The sequence below is a fragment of the Zootoca vivipara genome, chromosome 6 (assembly GCF_963506605.1).
Source record: "Zootoca vivipara chromosome 6, rZooViv1.1, whole genome shotgun sequence".
In the NCBI taxonomy this organism is placed as follows: domain Eukaryota; kingdom Metazoa; phylum Chordata; class Lepidosauria; order Squamata; family Lacertidae; genus Zootoca; species Zootoca vivipara.
In genome coordinates this window covers 81,255,734-81,279,486 of record NC_083281.1, presented here as the reverse complement: position 1 = coordinate 81,279,486, position 23,753 = coordinate 81,255,734, and the positions used below count along the sequence as shown (strand labels likewise).

Here is a 23,753-nt window from a genome sequence, read left to right as displayed (position 1 = left end):
GCTGAGCCCTTGGTAATGGGGCTCAGGAATCCTGTAGGTCCACCTGTACCTCGATTAAGTCTTGTGAAGCCCAAGAGCGCGGCAATTAACATTAGTGACATTTAAAAAATGAAAATGAGGAAAGAGTATCGTGCTCAACTGTGGAGCATTTAATGCACTAGTGCTATGAGTGGAATAGGAAATGCTTTAACTGCTCTGAGAGCAAAATAACTCAGGCAAGCTTTGAAGGAAGCCGAGCTTCTCTCAAAATTATCTCTGCAACCATAGGGACTAGAACCCTTTCCTGCTTTTAAAGGAAAGCTAGTCTTCTTCTCAAGACTCTACCGTATTTTATTTTTAAATAATATTTATTTTAAAAATTCCAATCAAACCAAATTATATATTCCAAATTATACAAATTATCCAATAATCAAACAAATCCCAATGTTATGCCCAATTATAAATTATTATCATCTTTTAGCTGACTTCCCATGCTTGGAGATCAGAGGGAATCCTAATCATGTCATATTTCTACTGCATTTCAAAATATTACAATAATTCCCTTAATACATTCTGATGTCAATCCTTCATTCTTCTCAAGACTCTAAAAAGAGCATTTTAAGAAAGAAGTAGAATTTTAGAGTTGGAATGGACCACAAGGATCATTTGGCCAAACCCACATTTAGACCAGAGTCCATGGATGTGGCTTGTGTAGTTTAGCAGCAGAGCATCTGTTTTGAATGCAGAAGGTCCCAGATTCAATCGCAGGTAGGGGCTGCAAACGATTCTCACTCTGAAACCTTAGAGAGCCACTGCCAGTCTGTGCAGACAGTATTGAGCTAGAGGGACCAATGGTCTGACTCAGTATAATTTCCTACCACCCTTCTCCCTTAGTCACAGCTCAGGGGTTTCGCTTCCTCTCTGCAAGTCCCAGGTTTGATCCTCAGCATTTCTAAGTAGCATTGGGAAGGATGGCCTGTCTGAGCCCTTGGGGAGCTGCTGCCAGCCAGTGTAGGCAATACTGAGCTAGATGCATCAGGGATCTGACTCAGCAAAAGGCACCTTCCCACATTTCTCTGTAAGAAACTGCTGAACGTTCAACACCATTCAGACGCAACCAGCAGAGGGCACCAACTTGCAAGGCCATGACTCCTCTGCAGAGCCAACACTTCTGCAATGGGCGTATCTTGAGTATACAATATATTATTAAGTTCTTTAATTGATGTACACAGTACTAAAAAAAAAGACATATTAAAACAAATCTTCCTTTATTTAAAACGAAACAGTGCATTCCTGCCTGCTTAAAAAAGGTCAGGGTTGAATCCATGCCAGTACTACTCAGAGTAGGCTCATTGGAGTTGAGGGACATGACTAAGGGTTTATCCACACTTATCTTTTGCATCGCTCTTTCCAGGCACAGGCCTGAGCTTTAAAGCTCCGCGCATTGTTGGTTTCCCCCCACCCACCCACCCCGACCTGGAGTTTTCCCTGCGAAAACCCGCTCGGTCGGAGCAAACGTCGATTTGGGTTATCCCAAGAAAAGCTCCAGAGCAAATGAGAAAGGTGCTCAGACACAGAGTTAAAAGCACAGGCCGCGCCTGGAAGCAGCGGAGGTAAAGTGAGTGTGGCTCCATTCATTTCCAACTAGAACTTAGTTGGATCTTGGGGGGTGTTAGCATGCAAAATGCATATGTAAAGGGTTAATTTCAAGAGCTGTGGTTGTGGCAGTTATGAACCCTCCTAACAGGGAGACTGCTGTCTGCTTCAGAGTCAGAGATAGTCTGTAACAGTTGAATCTATGTGAGATGTTTTAGAACAGGCATCCCCAAACTGCGGCCCTCCAGATGTTTTGGCCTACAACTCCCACGATCCCTAGCTAACAGGACCAGTGGTCAGGGATGATGGGAATTGTAGTCCAAAACATCTGGAGGGCTGAAGTTTGGGGTGCCTGTTTTAGAAGCTTAAGCTATCATCTATCTACCTGCACTATACATTTTTTAAAAAACAACAACAACAACAACAACAACAACCCTTGTAACAAGCTTTATTAATAGTCTTACAATACATTACATATATATAGTACATCTCTTAAAGCAAATTGAAATTTCAATCATGTACACAAAAGGGGGGGAACCATATACTTATCTTTTCTTACATAATTATGAGCCTTAAGCTTCAACTGTATTTATGCTATTTTTAATATGATTATTAACAAAAATTATTAGCAAAGATTATTAACAAAAGATATCATAAAGACTTTGGACTTCCTGTCAATTCCCGTTGTATGATACGGTATTCTTTATATATTCTCTAATACATTCTTACAGCAATTTGTACCGCTGCTCTTATTTCTCATATGCCGTATTTCTTTACCCAAGGTCAATCAAATGGTGCCATAGACGAAAAACCACTGGTATATTTTTATACCTATCTCTTATATTTATCCCATCTTTGTGCAAACTCTTGTCTTGAACTGCCCCTTAGGCTGTTGGTCAATTGCGCACTATGCATTTAATTTGCAACTGCAAGCCCACAAAATAAAAGTTATCTTGTTATTTAAAATTTAAAAGAGAGTGTAGCTTTTATAGGCGGGGGAAGGGTCGAACAACCAGGGCAACTCTGCAAATCTGGAGTTTAATTCCCACAGATAACAAGCCTAGGCTGCCAGCCACAATATCGTAGCAGTGGTCCTGTAAGACTGACTGTGGTTTGTGAGGCAGTACCCTAAAGGGCCAGCCTCCAATGCAGATAGCACTTGGCACCTGACATTGAGCCATACATCCCTATACATTTCCGCAAACTGCTATTGGGTATGTTTAGCCTGGAGAAGAGAAGGTTAAGGGGTGATATGATAGCCATGTTCAAATATATGAAAGGATGTCATATGGAGGAGGGAGAAAGATTGTTTTCTGCTGCTCCAGAGAAGCGGACACGGAGCAATGGATTCAAACTTCAAGAAAGAAGATTCCACCTAAACATTAGGAAGAACTTCCTGACAGTAAGAGCTGTTCGGCAGTGGAATTTGCTACCAAGGAGTGTGGTGGAGTCTCCTTCTCTGGAGGTCTTTAAGCAGAGGCTTGACAGGCATATGTCAAGAATGCTTTGATGGTGTTTCCTGCTTGGCAGGGGGTTGGACTGGATGGCCCTTGTGGTCTCTTCCAACTCTATGATTCTATGATTCTATTGCTGCATGATGACCCCGCCGCCCTTCCGCCAGCTCTCCAAAAGATCCTTGCTTAAGGTTCCTGCTACTCACCCTCTAGGTTTCGTAGATCTGAGACACACCAGAAATACCATATCCATTGACCAGCTCAGGGCTGAAATCAAAATCAGGTATTGGGTCTTGCAATGGATGAATGTCCCTGCTGAATCGGGTTGTGATTCAGGCCTGTTGTTGAAACCTGGCACATGGCATGGGAGGCGCTCCAGGAAGTGATCCCTTGTGAATCAGATGCTGCTTGCTACTCATTCCTTTTGGAGATGTTGGGTCAACATCCCCATTTGGAGCTAAGGGTATAAGAGATGCTGTTTCCAGGAAGGCATAGGAAGGAAAGAGGAGACTCTGCCACAGTCCCAATGAAATGTCTCTAAATCTTGGTCCCATAGAGTGGTATGTTCTAACCCTGTTGTCAGAGGCACTAAGTTGTCAGCAGCAAAGTCCTACTGAGAGTAGACACATTGAAATAAATGGGTGCCAGTTAGTCAAATCAGTTAATTTACACCAGTTGGTGGTTCGAATCACTGCAATAGGGTGAGCTCCCGTTGCTCGGTCCCTGCTCCTGCCAACCTAGCAGTTCGAAAGCACATCAAAGTGCAAGTAGATAAATAGGTACCACTCCGGAGGGAAGGTAAACGGAGTTTCTGTGCGCTGCTCTGGTTCGCCAGAAGCAGCTTAGTCATGCTAGCCACATGACCTGGAAACTGTATGCTGGCTCCCTTGGCCAATAACGCGAGATGAGCGCCGCAACCCCAGAGTCATACACGACTGGACCTAATGGCCAGGGGTCATTACCTTTAAGTAGAACTAACATTGACTACAACCAAATGTTCTCTGGGTGGCAGCTGTCGTTGAGAATTACAAGTGAGGAGTGTGCTGTGACTTTCAGGTCCACAATGGACAACTGGTTGGTCACTGTGAGAAGCAGATGCTGGACTAGATGAGCCCATTGGCCTGATCCTGCACTGCAGGGTCCTCCTCAGTTTCTTACATTATTACATTTTGACTCTGAACATCCTCAGAGCTGCCTTGGAACTTTAGTTCCATACAGTTCTGGTTCAATCGAGTTGAACCTGCTTTGAGGCACTATCAACTTTTCATATATCTTATACTTAAATAAGTTTAGTATTATTATTATTATTATTATTATTATTATTATTATTATTATTATTATTATTACCAAACTCCTACCTGTATTCAGCCTGGGCTGAAATGCCCTCCCCGTCACCCACATTTAGCCACCCTATTTGAAAATGGCAGAATGTGGAGCACCTTTTCGGCTAAAATAAAGTGCCTTGGAGTTGGGGAGATCAACTAATTGCTTAAGGGGAGCCTGGGTCTCCCTTGCCCATCCTAACTCTGAATTTCAAAACTTTTTATCTGTTTAGAGAATGGAAGAAGAAACACATAAAGAGAAAGAGGTGGAAACGAGAAGGGAGGAGGATGCTGCCCTCATTGCTTTCTACAGCTCCTTCAAGGACCTCTTTGAGTTCTTTTGCTTGAACACCACCATCCATGGCACCATCCGGCTGGTCTGCTCGAGTCGGAACAAGATGAAGACGGCCTTCTGGACCCTCCTCTTCCTCGCCAGCTTTGCCATGCTGTATTGGCAATTTGGGCTCCTCTTCAACCAGTACTGGCAATACCCAGTGGTCTTGTCAATTTCTGTCAAATCACAGCAAACGATGTTTCCTGCCATCACCCTCTGCAATTTGAATCCATACAGGTACGGGTGTTTTTGTGTTTTGTATTTTCAAGGGGCTTCCTTTCAAATCATGGGGGAGGGAGAGGCACATTGAAAAACTTCACTTGCGGGTTGAGAGGGACTGGAGTTTAGGGGATCACTTGTTTGCAGGGAGGGGCGAATTTGTCAAATTCCGTTCCCCTCCCCTTTTCTTAGGCTTCCTGTTTTCAGTCTTTCACAACATAGATAGATAGTATTTTATTGCTTTGTCACCTGGGACAAGCAAAATCTATAATACAGTAGACAACAACAATAAGAGCCAGGTCTCTCCTTTCTTGGAAAAAAATGTAGCAGCAACTTAATGTTAGAACTGCTACTTAGAACAAATTTATGAAGCATAAATATGAAGCATATTAAAGTCTCTAGTCCAAAAAGTCTCTCCAGTAGTTTGGGAAGTTGACTGCTGCATCTCATATGGGAGATGAATGGATGCTTGGTGTTGTCGAAGGATAAAGGACTCATATTGCCTTTGAACACCCAGATCTGGCAAGTCTATTCTTGGCCAGAGCTACAGACCACACCTGAGCCTATTGGCAGGCATACCTCTATTGCCAGGCATGTATTTCTCCCCTTGTAAAAGTAAATGGAGCAATACATTGGGGAGACACACTCCAAGTTTTCTTAAGGTTCTGTGTTTCGCCTTCAGGGTTTCCCAGAGTGGTCTCTTTGATCAGGCTGTCCCTGCTGATTCCTTTGCACGGCTTGGTTCATGTTGATATTCAGAGCCCTTGGTCATTTCTCTCATTTCCCCAGGGTCAATATAGTCAGCAAAAATATGGCCGAGCTGGATAATCTGGCCAGGGAAACCCTACACAACCTATACCCCTTCACCATCCCGGCGAGCACTCTGGAAGACAACTCCAGCGTCAGTGTGGAGAACTGGACAAGCAGTGCGGTCAACAGCTCCAGCTTCAAGCTAGATCACAGCGTTGCTCTAGTGAGAATGGGCGACGGCAAAGTGGGCTTCCGGCTGGTAAGTTGAACGGGGATTTCAATGGCCATTTCCAGTGGCCATCTGCCATTGACAATTGGTCTTCCTGGACTGGTTGCAGGCTGAGCCCAGCCACTCAGGGATCGCAGAATGACAGGGAGGCTATCATGACCCGGTTGTCGTTGTTGTTGTCGTTGTCGTTACAATTTCTCAATTGCCCTTCACCCCAAGGTCCCAGGGCAACAATTAAAACACAACATTAATTTTAACATTTGGGGTGTATGTTTTAGGACCCACCTTATTTCGATGGTTCCAAGTTGTTTTTAATTGTTTTTAATATTGCTTTTAATGCTGTAACCCGCCCTCAGATCTTAGAAGGAAAGATGGGTAAGAAATAAATTACCATCATCATCATCATCATTATCATTATTAAGATACAGTGGTAGCTTGGTTGTCGAACTTAATCTGTTCCGGGAGTCCATTTGACTCCTGGAATCGTTGGAGCTTCCTGCACTCAATCAGAAGCCGCGGAAGCCGCGTCAGACAATCGGCTTCCAAAAAACGTTCACAAACCAGAACACTCACTTCCAGGTTTGTGGTGTTTCAGGAGCCGATTTGTTTGGGAGCCAAGCCGTTCGAGAACCAATGTACCACTGTACATTAATATACAATATTGAAAACAGTTGAAAACAACTTAGAATTACAGAAACAAGACAGGTCCTAAAATATACGCCTTTGGAATCAAAAGCCATGGTTAAGAGATGCGTCTTCAGCATTCACCAAAAGCTGTATAATGAAGATACCACCTCTGTGGGGAAGGAATTCCACAGCTCAGGGGCTGCCACAGGGAAGGCCCTCTCTTACACACTGCGCCTCTGAGGTCATGGTGGCTGTGTGGTCAGAGGCAGTATGCTGGGGAGGAGCAGCTGGAGAGGACACTTGGCTTCCTGTTCTATTTTCAGGCTACCAAGACAGACCTTTGGCTTTGCTCCGCAGAGCTCCCTCTTCTGCTCTCTCTCTCCAGTTTCTTGACCCACTGCACAGTTGTTTCTTCGGAGCCGAACATCTCACTCCCCTAATTCTCTTCCTTCCTCAGTGTAACCAAACGGGCGGAGACTGCTACATCAAGGTTTACTCCTCCGGGGTCGACGCTTTCCAGGAATGGTACCGTTTCCACTACATGAACATCATGTCCCAGGTGCCACCCATCATTGACATCTCCAAGGATGCCGACCACATCAACGACCTGGTCTACGCTTGCCAGTATGACGGATTGCCTTGCAAAGCTAGGTAACTCACGCAGCCCCCCCCCCCCCCGGCCTGCTGGCCTGCACAGTTGTAGAACCATAGCATTCCGAGAATCACTCCAGAGAGGGAGCTCACAGACAGCAGCTGGTGGCCATCGATGGAAGCATTGCTCCTGCAAAAGAAGAATGTAGGGTTGCATCCAATGCTCAGACTAGACCCATTGAAATGACTGTAATTCAGATGCCTAGGGCAGTTGCTGGGAATTTGTCTCCTGGTCCCCCAGGTCCTTGTCCAACACTCTTAACCACTAGACCACACTACCGGTAGTTCTTATTTTTCCTCTGAGGAGCTCGAGGCAGTATGGGTGCCCCTCTCCGCATTATCCTCACAACAACCCTTCGAGGCAGCTTCCTGACCAGGTTTTGAGCTCTACTCTTCCAAGGTCCAACCACTGCAGATCCCATGCACCCTTCATAGATAGGGGAATTGCTCAATTCCCCTCTATCCCATCGATTGCTCTTTCTGCAAACCTTTCATTCCCCAGCCCCTTTCTCCGGAACCGCCCTACATTATTCTCCCAAGCCACCCTGCCTATTTCTATTCCCAGATCCCTCACAGAGAGGAGCTGGTTCCTTCAGGTGCACAACAGGGCGTTGGCGGCTCATCTCCTTTTGGGATAATTTCAGGCTGCGGGTGGGGAAGTTCCCTGGAATTGCCTCAGACTCTCCCTGTCTCTCTCGAGGTGAAGGGCAGGTTGGCACCCGGTCCTCCCCGGCTTCTGTTTGCATACGGCGCAGCAAGGAGAACAATCTGATTAAGCCAAAGCAAACCTGCACACACCCACTGAAATGCTGCCTGTTTCGGAAGACAGGCAGCAACAGCAACAACAGCAGCAGCGTTGTCCTCAGGGCCATTGCAGGTGCTTTGCGAAAGGAGCAAGGCAGAGGGTGAAGAGGGCAGGGGGGGTGAACTCTGTTGCTATTGCCTTGGCCAAATGGGAGAGACAGTGTGGTGCAGTGGTTAGAGTGCCGGATTGGGGCCTGGGAGAGCAAGGTTCAGATCCCCACTTGGCCATGAAGTTGAGCCCAACCCCTAGAATCTTGAATGGCAAACTCCCATCCCCCCAGATTCTATTGGCTGTGCTGGTGTTCGTCCTGCTCATGGGCAGAACCATTGATGTTCTTGGCCATAACTGAGGGTTTATCCACACTTAGCGTTTGCCCTGCTCTTTCCAGCCAGAGGTCCATGCTATAACGATCCGTGTCCAAGAGGTTTCCGTGGGGCTATTTTGCTCCAAGCTTTTCCCATGAAAACCCATTCTTTAAAGTCAAATCGGTGCAAACATCAATTCAGATTTCCCCACAGATTGACGTTTGCTGCTACTGAGCTTTAAAGAGCTGATTTTCATGGCGAAAACTCCGAGGGGGGCAAATGGGAGCTCAGGCCCAGAGGTTTAAATCATGGACAGTGCCTGGAGAAAGCAGGTGAAAGGTAAGCATGGATAAGCCCTAACTTAGGTTTGCTCCTTTCATTGGGCCTGTTCTGAGTTGAATTGAGTTGGAAGCAACCCTCTCTTCTCAAAGTGGCCAACCAGATGTCTCTGGAATGCCCACAAGCAGGACCAGAGCACAAAAGCAACTCTCCCCTCCTGCAGTTCCCAGCCACTGGTATTCAGTGGCAGGTGACTAAAGTAGCTGAACCTAAAAAGTCTTGGGCAGTAGGAAGGTCTTCACCTTCTCCTTGCACCATAAAGTTCATCATGGTGCTAGATGTTCCTCCTTGGCGAGGCAACTTCAGAAGCAGGGCACTCCAGCAAGAAAAGGCCCTCTCCTTTGTGGGAGCAGAACTTCTATGGAAGGGATTGCCTCCACTCTTAGCCCCACTCAGAGTATACCCATTGAAATTAATTGACCTCAGCCAGCCATGCCGTTACTTTCAATGAGTTTCCTCCAAGAGGGGCTAAGATGGGAGAGATCTCAAGACACAAGCAGGCAGTTGGGTGTAAAGAGGGCATCAGTTTTGTGGAACAGGCAGGAAGGCTTCTGGTGGCCTTACAAGACCTTTTACCTGTAAGAAGTCTCACTTCTGGAGACACCCTTCCCTTTGTATCACCTGCCGGTCCCCACATGGCTTGGGATGTGCTGCCATGAGTGACTTTTAACCATGGTGCTGTTGTGCAGTTGCCGGCTATCCCGTTGCCTGGCCTTATCTCTTCTCTGTACAGTACAAGGTGTGACTGTACCAGTTGTTCCCTCGGTGGAGCCAAACCGGTCCCTACCACCACCGCCCTGGGTCCGTTGTTGGAACAAGAAGCCGGCGGAGCTAACCGCAAGGGCCCATCAAAATGTGTCGCCGATAATGAACCCAAGCAAACATTTGCTTAAGCGTTATCGGCCGGGACAAATTGAGGGTAATTGGCAGAACTCCTGTAAGTTTTAAGCAAACTTCCAGAAGGTGGAGCCTCTCTCGGGCTGCTCTCTCGTCCCAAGTCGAGATGACCTCACTCGTAAAAGTAACGGTCAGCTTTGGAATGCAGGTGTCATGTAGGGCCATGTTTAAACATCCACACCTTCGAGGCTGGAGACATAATGCCCATAAATGCCAGTTACTGGAAGCCGCAGGAGCAGTTCTGCTTTGGAGCTTCCCATTGGAGCATCTGGTTGGCCACTGTGAGAACAGGATGCTGGACTATGAGTCATTGGCCTGATCTAAAAGGCTGTTCTTATGTTCTTAAGTTCTTATGGTGTCTTTATTTATATTCCTTATATTTTATCCCTGTTCTTAAGCACTAGCTGCCCCCACCGCCAAATCCAAAATACCGCTGGTGGGGTGTGTGTGCTTATCATCTGAGGCTGATACTATTCACAAAAGTCCCCCTTTCTCTGAGATGGCTTTTGTGATGAAATGTTTCAGCATGGTCACATGGAACGAGATGGTTATCTCTCCATCTCACCATATCTCCCCGGGGCTGTGAACACTTAATGGGCGCCCACAGCAAAACATTTCAGTGTGGCGTGCTCCCGTTCAGGGATCCAGCCAGCCATGCCCTTTCCAGGAGACTCCATTCTGTTCCATATCTTTTTCGAGGACGTTGGTGAAGGAAGGCTGTAGAACAGGCATAGGCAAACTCGGCCCTCCAAGTGTTTTGGGACTACAACTCCCATCATCCCTAGCTAACAGGACCAGTGGTCAGGGATGATGGGAGTTGTAGTCCCAAAACATCTGGAGGGCTGAGGAACTGGAGAATGAAGTCCAGTGAACAAACGCTGGAAAAGGGAGAACAACAAAAAATGCTCCTATTTTGACCCCCCCTTTCCTTCCTTCCCTACAGTGAAACGGTGCACTTTCATCACCCCGCCTATGGAAGTTGTTACACTTTTAATAAAGGCGGGACAGATGAGTTCTGGAAAGCTTTGAAGCCTGGAATCGTTTACGGTAAGAACGGAGAAAAAGAATGTGCAGGCAGATAAGTGTGACTATTGGTCGCTTGCAAGAGTTAGGCTGTGTACAGTGCGCATCATGTTCCACAGACGTGTTGCTTTAAACTACAGAGATAAATCTAGATGTTGTGTTCCCCCCCCCTTGAGGCAATGAAGGTCAGACACAGTTTGGTTCAGCTGGTGTATCAGTCAAAGTACATGCTGTGAACCAAGAGGGCAAAATTATCAGAAACGGAATGTTCACAGTCCAGCAGTTTCTGTGAGGGAAGGGGTAGCTGTCAGTTTGGCTGGATGTCCATTTGCTTTCCAGCATACATAACCTGCCATTTTATTACTGTCTTCAGAGTGTGTCCTTAGAGTGAAAACAGGTCCAGTTATGTCCCAGATCAGATCAGGGCTGTGACACTGGAAAAATGGGTGGGTTAACCCTTTCCAGTAGGGTCATTTGCCTGATTAAAATAACCTTTGAAGCTGCTATTTGCCCAGCAGAGGGACAATATACGGGTATCATATGGGCACCTTTATGCCCCCTCCCCACAAAATTGCTGCAAATAGAAGATCTGAGAAGTGATTTTTATCAAGAAAATGACCCGGGTAGAAAAGCTTAACCTCTCTCCCATGATGTGCTGTTCCTAAGGTGAAAGGTCAGGGAGGGAAAGCGGGAAGGGTCAAACAACAGATGACCCTGAGGGGAGCTAGAGGAAGAGATATTTGTAAAACAGCAAAACTCTTTTCTGGTTTTCACTGTTATAGCTTTCTCAACAGAGGTGCAATACCAAATTTTAAGATGGCAGGCAGGCAGGCAGGCTTCAAGCTGCCTACTTTGATTTTCGCTGCTAGGGCAAAGTACACCCAATGGATCTAGGCCCAGAATGCCAGCTCAGGGGGCAGAGTGAGGAGGAGTGGGGTCACCCTATAACATACTAAGAGCCTTCTGGATCAGACCAGTGGCCCATCTAACTGTGGAGGCAGAGCGTAGCCATCGTGGCTAATAACCTTTGATAGTCTTTTCCCCCACGAATCTCTCCAATCCTCTTTTGATAACATCCAAGTTCGTGCCCATCACTCCTTCAAAGATTTCCATAGTTTAACTGTGCCATCACCCTGTAGGATAAGCTGAATATACAAAGGCAACTGAGCTATCATAAATCGATGGTTTTAGCACTATAAAACAATACACAATGCCAACTGTAAAACAATGTAAATGTATGATTTGAAGGGCAGGGTGAGAAAACACCAGCAATTTAAAAGCACACTGAAACAAATGGTCTCTGGAGCGCTTAAGCTAGTAAGACGATACTGAGCTAGATAGACCAAAGGTCTGACTCAGTATAAAGCAGCTTCTTATGTAACTGCCTTCAGGTGTGTTGGGGAAAGCTTTCCTGACATCACCAAGGTCAACTTCAACTGCTAGCCCAGCGGTCTTCTGCATTTGGAGTGCATCATCTTATCCTTGCCTCAGATGGCAAGATGTCCTTGGCTGGCCCTGAATCATTCCTACACACTAGCGATGATGATATATGTGAGATCTTGTGCCCATGAGGGTGTCTCTGACATCATAGTGAGCAACACAGAAGCGATCCCTCTCTCGTGTGAGGAGCCGTTGCTTTCACAGCTGCTCATTGTGACCTCAGGGGCCAACTATGTAGGTGGAAATTTTGAGCAGCGTTCTCTCCCATCAGAGAGGGGCATGTGCAATAAAAAGAGCTTTGGCCACACGGTGATGCCACTTCCTGTTTAGCAACAGACTGATGTCACTTCCTGCTTGGACAGAGCTGTGCTTTGACGACGAATCCCTCTGCTTTTTCCTCGACGGGCCATTGGCCCAATCCAGCAGGTTCTTCTTACCTTCCTGTGTTTCTTTGGTGCCAGGTCTCTCCCTTATCCTCAAAGTGGAACAAAAGGACCACATCCCGCTGCTGTCCACCAAGGCGGGTGTGAGGGTGATGATCCACAGCCACAACCAGACCGCGTTCTTAGAGCACGAGGGGTTTGATATTCGGCCGGGGATTCAAACCACCATCGGGATCACACAGGTGAGCATCGGGGGGTGTGTGTGTGTGTCTGAATGGGCAACAGGAAAAACCTTGACATGTGTCGTGTGTGGAAGAGGAAAAAACCTAAACACGTTGCAGAGTTCCCAAAAATAGACCAGAGGCGATTGTACTTCATCCAACATAGCTTTACTGCTCCAGAAGGCAAATGAGCATAATGGTCACAAATTCAATACATTCAGAATTGGCACTGTCCATAAGAAATCCAGTTACAGCAAACTTAACTTAACCTTAACAAGAACTTATAATAAGACTGAACCTCAACACTAAACGTACAGAACACCACACAAGAACAAAGAGATAGAAAGAGAAAGTAAGTGAAACCAAGGCTCCTCCTGGGCTGACTATTATAGTCAGCATGACATTGACAGAAAGGATAACAGAACCAGTTTAAACCAGCTGTACAGTACTCAGTTTCTCAGAAGGAATAACCCAAACAAGGACCTTCTGCCTGTTTCTTTCACATAGAAAGAAACCTTCCAGAACCCTCTTGAACTAAGCAGAACAGGAAAGAACTCTAAACATCAGATCAATACTTTCTGTACTAAGGAATGCAAACTGACAGGGTGGTCGGGATGTGGGGTGGTGGGGTGTCTGGGAGGCAGAGCAGGGTAAAAGTGTTTTAATCAGCGATTGGGAACTTCGGGCCCGGCAGCCAAATTCCTTCTGATCTGGCCCTTGACACTCTCTTCCCAGGCCACACATCCCTTACCCTGATTCGCATCCCTGCTTTTACCTGGCTAAATGCACCCTTGAACTCTGGTAGTGTCTCTGACTCGCCTGGATGGCGCATAGAGTGGGGTTTGTGTAAATGTGGATATAAACTAGGGTAAACCTTACATACAATGCCACGCCCCCTTTTGGTTCTGTGTCTCCCCCCCCCCGGAAGTTTGCCTAGAGCAGGCATCCCCAAACTTCGGCCCTCCAGATGTTTTGGACTACAATTCCCATCATCCCTGACCACTGATCCTCTTAGCTAGGGATCATGGGAGTTGCAGGCCAAAACATCTGGAGGGCCACAGTTTGGGGATGCCTGGCCTAGAGTAAATGCAGCCGTCGCTCTGAAAAAAGGTCCTCCCCTCCCCTCCCTGATGTTTTTGAACTGGCATTCCAAATTGGGTTGTTTTTTTTTGTAATCCCAGTTTGGGGGAATGTCAAAATCTTTGGGCTCTCTGAGTTCCACCCCACCAAACCTGCTGGGCACCAGCTACCACCAGACAGTTGACTTTCAGTAACTGGCGACAGACAGTTTGCAATGGTCTCCCCTGTGGGATTGATGTTGCTTTAGTGGTGGAGAGGGGAGGGACTCTGTCAGGTTTAGCTTCTTTATTTTGAATTGATTCTGGCCTGTATGCTAAACTCCAAGTGATATGCTCTTTCCTCCCTCCAACTACGCAGGACGAGGTGACTCGCTTAGGCGGAAATTACGGAACATGTACAAAGGACGGAGATGATGTGGCTGTCAAGCTCATATACAACAGCACATATACGCAGCAGGTACAGCTAAAACAGAGGCTTTGTTTTCCCACTTTGTTCATTTCTGCCTTTTTAAGATCCTGCCCCTTTCCATGTGCTGGATCACTCAAATAATTAGAGCAAGCGGCTCACTGTCAAAGATCTGCCCAGTTAATTCACATCAGGGTGTGAAATTCAGGCTAAGGAAGAGGGGAGAAATTTGATCCAGTTTCGATCTTAAGGCAAACCTACCTAGTTTTTTGCAGTTTTCAAACTGACGAGGTAAGCTGGAAAGGCAGGCATCCTTCAGAATCTGCCCCATTCCAAATTGTGCAGTGCAATTCTCCAGCCAAGTAATGTGTGCAAAGATGTATGTACAGAGGCAAAGTTTCCATAAGAACGCCTGTATTATTGCAAATACCAAGCAAGCATGCATTCTATTGGGGAAAATTGCTTTGCAGTTGTGGGTTTGGCTCTTCTGCTTCGGGTGGCAAAATGCATTGGGATAGCCCTTCCCATTAAGTTAACACCTATCTACCCCACTAGCGGATCTGAAGCGAAAGGCTTGAGGCACCAGAGAAATTGGACTTACAGCACTTTCTGTTTTGTTCTGTCTCCCACCCCATTTCACTGCCCCACAGGCTTGCTTGCATTCATGCTTCCAGAGGAAAATGATTGAAGAATGTGGTTGTGGGTACTATTACTACCCACTGCCTCCAAGAACGGAGTACTGCAACTATAACAAGCATCCTAATTGGGGTAAGGAGAAGCCACATACACACACACACAAACACGGTTAAATGTGTTCAGAATGACTTGATTTGGCCAATGGCACAGAGTCTATATGTAGCCTGGCCAGCTGTTTCCCCCATGAGAGCCAATGTGGTGCCTGTAAATGTTGCTAGACTCCAACTCCCATCATTCTTGTCCATTGGCCATGTTGGCTGGGGCTGATGGGAGTTAGAGTTCCAACAAAATTTGGAAGGCACTATGTTGGCTACCTCCTGGCACACCTGAACTAGGGTGGATACTTAAACAACGAGAGAGAGAGAAGAGAGAGAGAGAGAGAGAGAGAGAGAGAGAGAGAGAGAGAGAGAGAGAGAGAGAGCCAAAGAGGACCCATAATGTGAATACTTTGTATGAGCTGACTCAGGGGTGGGGAATCTCAGGCCCAGGGTCTGGATGCAGCCTTTCACAGTCTGGTCCTTGGGATTCTCCCTACATCATTCAAGCAAAGCATGTTCAGTTAGAACAGGCACCCCCAAACTTCGGCCCTCCAGATGTTTTGGACTACAATCCCCATCATCCATGAGCACTGGTCCTGTTAGCTAGGGATCATGGGAGTTGTAGGCCAAAACATCTGGAGGGCCGCAGTTTGGGGATGCCTGAGTTAGATGGAAGTGCTGATCAATCTGTATTCAGCTGAAAACAGGAAGTGACAGCCAAACTGCTAAATTGGAAACAGGACGTGGTAATCAAAGTGGGTTCAATTTGAAGCAGGAAGAAGCACTCAAACTAAGTTCAGCTGGAAACAGGAAATGTTGATCAGACCATGTTGGGGGTTGGTTTGGACAAGGACCCTTGATGATGGCAGAACAGGGCCATCCTCAATTTTCCCTGTGGCAGCTGCAATCTATTTAACTTGTTCCTTTTATTTCCACCACCCCCCCCCTTGTAGGTCATTGCTTCTATCGCCTGTACAATCGTGTGTACAATCAGGATGCCACTCATAGCGAATCCTGTTTTGACAAATGCCACAGACCATGCAAGTGAGTAGAAAAGGCTTTTGACACATTTGAATGGTAGCAGGGTCAAGCTTAGCATGGACCAGATATGTGCCTTTTCATCGACTGGCCCACTAGATATCTACCTCATCTCATTCTCTTTTGAGTCACACATGCAGGTCCCACTATTGGTCTGCTTGTTATGCAAAGATTCACTTATCCAAACACACACACAAAAAAGGCCCAAACCTTGTTACATGCTCAGCTCATTCAGATATCCAAACAGCCAGAATCTGCCCACTTCCATACTTGTTTATGCTTTGCTGGTCAGCGGCAACCGTTTTCAGGCAGAAACCATGGAGAAAAGGAATGGGGGGTAGAGAGATTGGATAAATCAGGGAGCAGGAGAGTTTGAACAAACCAGATTTTCCTTTGCCTCTCTCTTGCTGGTTGGCTGCAAGAGAGTGGGGGGGGGGGGAATCATGGATCAGAAATGTTCACATAGGAAATAATGGAAACTGTCATCTTGTTAGCTGATTGGTCGCCTAACAAACAATTTCCAGGGAACACGCTGTGTTCGGTAAGTGCGACCTGCATGTAGATCACCCAAGGATGCATACGGCCATTTCAGGCTAGTGGACACTTTGGGAATGTTGAGCACGTACTGTGGGTTCCAGTCACCAACTGGCTGCCATGGGGGTGTGACATAACATAAAAAGACCGCCACATCTCAAAGTATAGAAAAGGAGACGAGACCATAAAAAAGTTCACTGTAGCTTTTGTTCTGATGCAGCACAGTTCCCCGTAACCTTTTTACATTCTTGTCTTCTTGGCAGAGAGACTTGGTACAAACTTTCAGCAGGATATGCAAAGTGGCCCTCGACCAAATCGGAGGTAAAGTATAAACTATGCGGAGTTCAGAGTGGGGGAGGATGCTAAATTTTCAATGTTCTCCTAAGCTGGCTAATGATAGTTACTTACCAATCAGAGAGCCTGCTGCAGTGAACAGACAACCAATCAAGGAGCCAGTCAGCTATGGTGTGTGCTCCTATAAGGAGGAGAATTTAACTGTTCCTTCTGCCTCTTTAAACATCTGATAGGGTGCAACAGGTCCTCCATAGTGGTGTCAAATTCCCTTTTTTAAAAAACGAGAGCAAAGAAAATATATTAAACATATCGATGAAACTTCTAAGTGCAAACAAAAAGTTTTGAATATTCAACATATTTTTAAAAAACTCGATAGTCACACAACTTCTGCCTTGCTTGTATGTATCCATTTTTAGTATTGCAAATTGCCAACTACTCTACTGCACAGTGCTACCCCGCCTTTAACAGCAGCTTGACCCAAAGGCCTTCATAGGTGGTCATCTTTTTCCCAATGGCATTTTAAGCTTCACTGCAAAGCAAGCTTCTTTTAAGAGCCCAAGAGCAAGCCCAGCTGATATTTTGGACAGCTGGCAGCTCCCCTATGCCATCCCTGGCACATTGCCACTTGAACAATCTGCTGCGTCTGATTCCAGATTTTGAACCCATTTCCTGTGTCTTCCTTTTTAGAAATGGATTCACAAAGCTTTGGAAGCCCAGAACAGCTACAATGTCACCGGCGACAGGTTAGTCACAAGTTGTTTTTTCTACTTGGGGTGGTGTGCTGCTGCTGCTGTCAAGTCCTCCTCTATCACCATAAATGCAAGATTATTTGGCAACTGTCTTCAGAACTGGCATCTATGGTGCGGTGCTAAATTTTGAAGTGTAGGAGCTGTAGCCTCAAAGAAAGTCCACTTCCATGGCACTATAGCAAATTTGTGGGACGCGGGTGGCGCTGTGGTCTAAACCACTGATCCTCTTGGGCTTGCCAATCGGAAGGTCGGCGGTTGGAATCCCCGCAACCGAGTGAGCTCCCATTGCTCAGTCCCAGCTCCTGCCAACCTAGCAGTTTGAAAGCACGTCAAAGTGCAAGTAGATAAATAGGTACCACTCCGGCGGGAAGGTAAACGGCGTTTCCGTGCGCTGCTCTGGTTCGCCAGAAGCGGCTTAGTCCTGCTGGCCACATGACCTGGAAGCTGTACGCCGGCTCCCTCGGCCAGTAAAGCGAAATGAGCGCCGCAACCCCAGAGTCGTTCGTGACTGGACCTAATGGTCAGGGGTCCCTTTACCTTTACCTATAGCAAATTTATTTTGATCAGTCCAACTGCAGGCCTGTATGTAGTTAGCTGCGGAGGATGCACTGGCATTCACTGGTCTTCGCTTCTGACTGTACCAGTTCAGTTTGCATTTTAACAAAAGGTCCTCAGCCACCTGAAGCAAAGGAACACACAGAGTGAGGTTGTTTGGTCCATCCAACTCAGTGTTGCCTACACTGACTGGCAGTGTCTCTCCGCAATTTTGTCAAAAGTTCCCTCAATCAAATTTACACTGGACAGTTACCATGGAGTGGATGTTTTGGATAATTTTTTTATATGTAGCAGACAGATGAAGAATTTGAAGTTCTCTTCCCCCCCCTTCTCCTCTTGCTTTGTTGTTTCCCCTTTTTTCTTTTCTTCATTTTGGTTTGTTTTTATTTAGATTTAGGTTTTTTTTAAAAAAAATCTTTGATAAAAAGATACTGTATATTTGATATTAACCTTCATGTATTTTCTTTCAAACTGTAATAGAATGTATGGGTTGGGGGGGAAATTTACACTGGACTAACTTGATCTCGACACTCTTTTCCCTCAGTGCCAGGAAAGATATTGCCAAGGTGAACATTTACTACGAGCGACTAAACTACAATTCTTGGGATGAATCTCCTGAATATACAGTAAGTTGAAGGTTGCTCTGCTTTTATATGTGTGTTTATTCGGCCCACATTAACTTTAGTTAGTCATGTTCATTCACTTGAAATGGGTCTACTCTGAGTATAGCTAAGTGACTGCAACCCAGTATCTACTCAGAAGTAAGTCCTCTTGAATTCATTCCCAGGTAAGTGGGGTTAGGATCACCACCTTCGTCATGAGTCAAGGCAGTGTTTCCCAACCTTGTGCCTCCAGCTGTTTTCGGACTACAATTCCCATCATTCCTGACCACTGGTCTTGCTAGCTAGGGATGATGGGAGTTGTAGTCCCAAAACATCTGGAGGCACAAGGTTGGGAAACACTGAGTTAAGGACCACTGGTTTCCATGGCAACCAGCTGCAGCTAACAATAGGCACCCATAGTATTCATGCTTACCTGGAAGTAAGTCCCATTGAACCCAATTGCTGTGCTTGTGAGCAAGCATGCAGAGAATTATGCTGTCAACTTGGATCCAGCCCAACTTAAACAGCAGTTAGAAACAACTATTACCAAAGAAAGGAATTCATTTCCTTTTGCATCTTGTTCTTTGGCTGAAAAAAATTCTCCCGGAGCAGCTTAGAATGATCAGGAATCAGACGCCACTCCCCTGTCTTAGAATCTTAAAATTACAACAGAAGGGGAAATGAGATTAGGAAGGAGGAGAGAAAGAACACACATAATGTTCTTAGCCTTTATAAGTTCTTTGAAACTGATAGCAGAGGCCACATAAAGTTGCCCTTCCGCAAACAAATCCGTAGGCTAAGGAAGACAAGCAGCAATTAGAAATGAAATAAAACTAGGAACAGAAAGAAAGGACAACTCGGCAGGTAAACGAAGATATTTGCAGAAGAGAAACATTGTATCCAACTAAGTCATACTCAGAGTAGATGCACAAAAATTAATCGCCATGACTAAGTTAGATCCATAAATGTTTATGGGTTGACTCCATGTGGGACTTTAATGTTGGCTGCAACGTATAGGGTCACAGCAATGTCTAACCTGGGGCTTGGGCAGCTAAAGTCCAGGGGCCAAGTGTGGCCCTCCCAGGCCTCTCCATCTGGCCCTAGGAACTCTTCCCCAGCCCTACTTCACACCCTCCCCGAGTGCTTTGGCCTGGCTGGAATGTGTCCTTGATCTCTGATCACACCTCTTGCTTTCCTGGATGGAGGATTGAGAGAGGTACTGTACCAGTGTGTGTAGAAACTAGTCTACTTGTACAAAGGATAAAATTGACGTTTGTTGCTACACCCATTTATGCTTCTGGTCCTCCCACCACTGGCATGTGGTTCCCTGGAAGGCTATGTGGCCCTCGATCTGCAAAGGACTCCCCGCCTCTGGTCTAATCAGGTGGTCTGTTTTCCCTAGGAAACCCAGATGATGTCCAACATGGGAAGCAACTGGAGTCTCTGGTTTGGGTCGTCGGTGCTGTCAGTGGTGGAGCTGCTGGAGTTCCTCGTGGATGCCGCCATCTTGTCTCTCATCTTCCTCTACCGCCAGTTCACGGCCAAGAGGACGCATAAGGTGTCTCGACCCCCAAACATCCCGAGCATAAGCTTGACATTGGAGAAGTACCGCTATGTGGAGGAAGGCCTGGCCAGCACCCAGGACATGGCAAAACCTTACGCCAGCGATGGCACTGGCATCCCATGCCAAGACACAAAGTATAGCACATGCCAGATGCCTGAGCTCTACCCAAGTGTGGTGCTGAGTGGATTCAAGCGCAGGAAAGAGCATAGCATAGATATGCGCCTCAGCAGCTAATGGCGTCCGAAGAGAACGGATCTCGGAGAACTACAAACCTACCTTCATACCCTTGAAGAAGAGCTGTTTTGTGGGGAATTGTGGGGCCAGTACAGTTGTGACTGCTGACCCACAAATGCTGGCTCAGAAGTGCTGGACTGATGGGGCCGGGCCTCCAACAGGAGACTGAGTTTGTGACTTTTCTGAACCTCCTCGGACAGTTCAGTGGCAAACAAGATGGAGCCCAGGGAAGCGAGGTTTCCCACCCCGCAACTTGGGATCAGATTTGCAACCCGTTTCAGGACTGGGATCGACTTGAAGACCCTTTCCCCCCTCACGTTATTGGTTCCGCGGTGGTATTTTCAGAGATGACTGACCTGTGGCCTCCTTATGAGAGAAGCCTTTTTTCCCTCCTTTTTTTCGTTTGAGGGAAGAGGAAAGCCAGAGAGTGACTGGCGGTTATCCAGTTCCCTATAAAAAGCCGCAACCGTAGCTTCCCGCCGAAGCTCTCCTGAGGGAACCAGATCCAACTGGGCGTCCCTGGGCAAAGAGGCGGGAGCGTCAACATTTCACAGGTGTCTCTGAGTTAAATGTTAATCCGCCCACACATTAAAAAATGTGTCTAGCGAACATTTTTTACGAGGCTATGTTCTCTTCTGCCTGTGTTAACAGTGCCTCTGGGATCCCAGAGGGATGCAATGAATACTTGACCGTGCTGATTGTAATGCCCATGATACCTCTTCTGTTTGACAGGTAGTGCTTTCCTGTTTGAGCTCTGAAATCCATGGCAAGGAAAGTGTTTTTAATTATGATTGTGTGCTACCTCTGTTAAAATGTGAAGTTCAGGGTTTATAAGCTGGGTTCTCAAACGTGAAGAGGAAAAACAGTAGCTTGCATGGAGCAGGATAGGTGCCCGAGAACCCCCAGTGTCTAGCCTCGCAACTGCCTGTACTCAGGTTACAGCGCCCCCTTCAGGTGGCAAGGGAGCAGCACTATGCAAAGTCAGCTCTTTTGAGTGGCTGGCAGTGCAACAGCTTCTGACTGGCCGTTCTTCACTCAGGAAATTAGTTACAAGGCACTTTTAAATATTACATTTTATTGGTGAATTTGGAAGCCAATATCAACTTTTCGAATGGATTTATTTACCTATTTCCCCTCTTCAGACCTCGAAATCCAACAGTGTTCATATTGGCTGCTGTTCTTTTTAAAGTAAACGGATATATTCTCGCAAGCACATTGAACTTTTGCTTTACACAAAATGTGCCAGATTTCCCCTTTGCATAATAGTTTCTTGATCAAAAGAAAAAGAAAAAGAAATGTTCCAACTGTATTCAGAAGATTGCTTTGCTATAATGGACATCCGGAAATCCTGAACTATGAAATATTTAGTTTTATACAGAAAATAGATGTCTGGATGTACCAGATCACCAGAGCTCAGGGCTGTGCCACACTTTACGCATTCAGGCCTCATTCAGTCATCCCTGTTCATTACTTGAAGTTTGCCATGCCAAGTGGCAATTTACCTGCTTGAGCCTTCCTGAGGGAGAAACTTGACTGCATGCCAGCGGTGGAGCTTCATGTTCCGCCACCAGGGGCGGAGAACAGGCACGCTGCCCCCAGTGACGTGGCGCGGCGAAGGCGCCCCTGGGATCGCGTCGCTTGGGGCGCACTGTCCCCAACACCCCAGCTTCCTACGCCCCTGCTGCATGCACACAGAGTAATCTAACCAGGGGTCAACACTATGCCTTGTGTTAGTCCTCAAGTGATAAACATGTCTCCCTGAATAACTCCAAGTAGCATTGTTTCAGCAAGGGGGAGTTGGGAATCTATCCCCACACTGCTGGGATCACTGTGGGTGGTGTCCAACTAAGACCCATTGAATTTAATGACTCTAAATTAGTCGTGTCCATTAACCTCAGTGGTATGGCTAGTGTTGGATAGAATCCTGTAGATATCTATCTATATTATTATCTATTATTTTCTGTGAATGAAATATGTAATGTATATCCATCTGCCTTGCTGTTGAATTCTATTGATGGTTGGATGCAGATGCATTTTGAAGGAGAACATTTGACTGTAATTTATTTTGAGTGTGTGCATGAATGAGAGGGAGAGGGGGCAGAATTATGGAAAGTGACCTGTTTTTTTGTGGCTGTAACTTAATAATTTATTGTGCTCCTATTTTGCCCCCACCCCCTACCCCTTCGCCTTCTTGAAGGTTAAAAAGAACAAAACTATGCAAACTGCACTGGTTATTTTGTAACCGTCCTGTAATAAAATGCATATTTTCATACCGACTAGCATCTTTTATTCGGGGTTTGAAATTTCTTGGGGTGAACGAGATGAAGCTCATCACGCTAAGGGGAGCACGGCGCAGTTTGTCCCCATTGCTGATTGTTCCCTGGTGGGGCGGGAGCCCAAAAAGTAGGTGGAGCCAGAGCCAATGATTGGCTGAGTAAGAGCCAATCAGGCAGCACCAGCTTGTTGTACTATTGTCCCCATCCTCCTTCCTGCCGAGTTCTACAAGGGACAACACCTGAGACTCAGGTGGAGGCAGCTGACAGTCAGGGCCTCACCGTAGACTGGATGAAAATAAGAAGTCAGGTGGAGTTGGAGGAATCCAGGTTGAGTTTGATGGGGCAGTGGCCCATTTACTTTAATGGACCTGCTCCTACAGCCTGGAAGAACCATGATGGGCTTGGATATATAATTATCACTCAATTGGAAATCACCAGAGCTTGGGTTATTCAGATTTAAAAGCAACTAGTTCAACTTCCCCCTGTCGGAAAAGCCACTGGCTCCAGTTCACGTTCATTCTTTCACAAAACAAACGGGTTTCCATCCAAACTCATCCAAATGAAAGAATAATGATAACCCAGAACATTACAGTAGACGGTCCAAAATTGGACCCACAAATAAGTAATAAGATGGCTGACAGAAAGTCATCCACTGATGTTTTCCCCATTATTGTATTTCCATACAAGAAAAGCCTTACCCGAATGAATTTATGCCACCCAGGGCATCTTTCACTTTGTTTTTGTGCTTCTCGCTGCAAGCTGCTCCTGTTGGGAAGGAGAAAATCTCTTCAACCAAGAAAACACAGGAAATGCCTCACATTCCTTCCTTTTAGTTACTTGGCAAAAGCGGTTAAATGACTAAGTATCCTTAGCAGCGGCAATGCCATTGTATCTGCCTAAAAAACCATAGAACATTGCCTCCACCATTTGCTTTCTTACTTTCTTTATAAATACCCAGTTTTTCCTTAAAAAAACAAGCAAGCAAATATTCTGGGCCTCCTGCATTGTGGGGCAGAGTGGGGAGAGATGAAGATGAACTAGAAATTGTTTCAAGTTCTACCCCAAAATAAACTTAATTCACATTTACTTCAGCAGGGAATTATGAAAACCACTT

General features: G+C 46.2%; 1 protein-coding gene across 2 annotated transcripts in view; it reads left to right on the top strand.

The window, feature by feature from the left end:
- Positions 1–22,636, top strand: part of SCNN1D (sodium channel epithelial 1 subunit delta) — a 64,635-nt gene extending 41,999 nt beyond the window's left edge. For both annotated transcript variants that reach the window (XM_035120046.2, XM_035120047.2), the window contains exons 2-13: positions 4,585–4,922; positions 5,694–5,913; positions 6,968–7,161; positions 10,451–10,554; positions 12,432–12,595; positions 14,012–14,110; positions 14,710–14,827; positions 15,747–15,837; positions 16,629–16,686; positions 17,347–17,402; positions 18,508–18,589; positions 19,968–22,636. In XM_035120046.2, the coding sequence (XP_034975937.1) occupies positions 4,588–4,922; positions 5,694–5,913; positions 6,968–7,161; positions 10,451–10,554; positions 12,432–12,595; positions 14,012–14,110; positions 14,710–14,827; positions 15,747–15,837; positions 16,629–16,686; positions 17,347–17,402; positions 18,508–18,589; positions 19,968–20,363 (1,917 nt within the window). In that variant the 5' untranslated portion in view covers positions 4,585–4,587 and the 3' untranslated portion in view covers positions 20,364–22,636. The remainder of the gene's footprint in view (positions 1–4,584; positions 4,923–5,693; positions 5,914–6,967; positions 7,162–10,450; positions 10,555–12,431; positions 12,596–14,011; positions 14,111–14,709; positions 14,828–15,746; positions 15,838–16,628; positions 16,687–17,346; positions 17,403–18,507; positions 18,590–19,967) is intronic.
- The last annotated feature ends 1,117 nt before the right edge of the window (positions 22,637–23,753 follow it).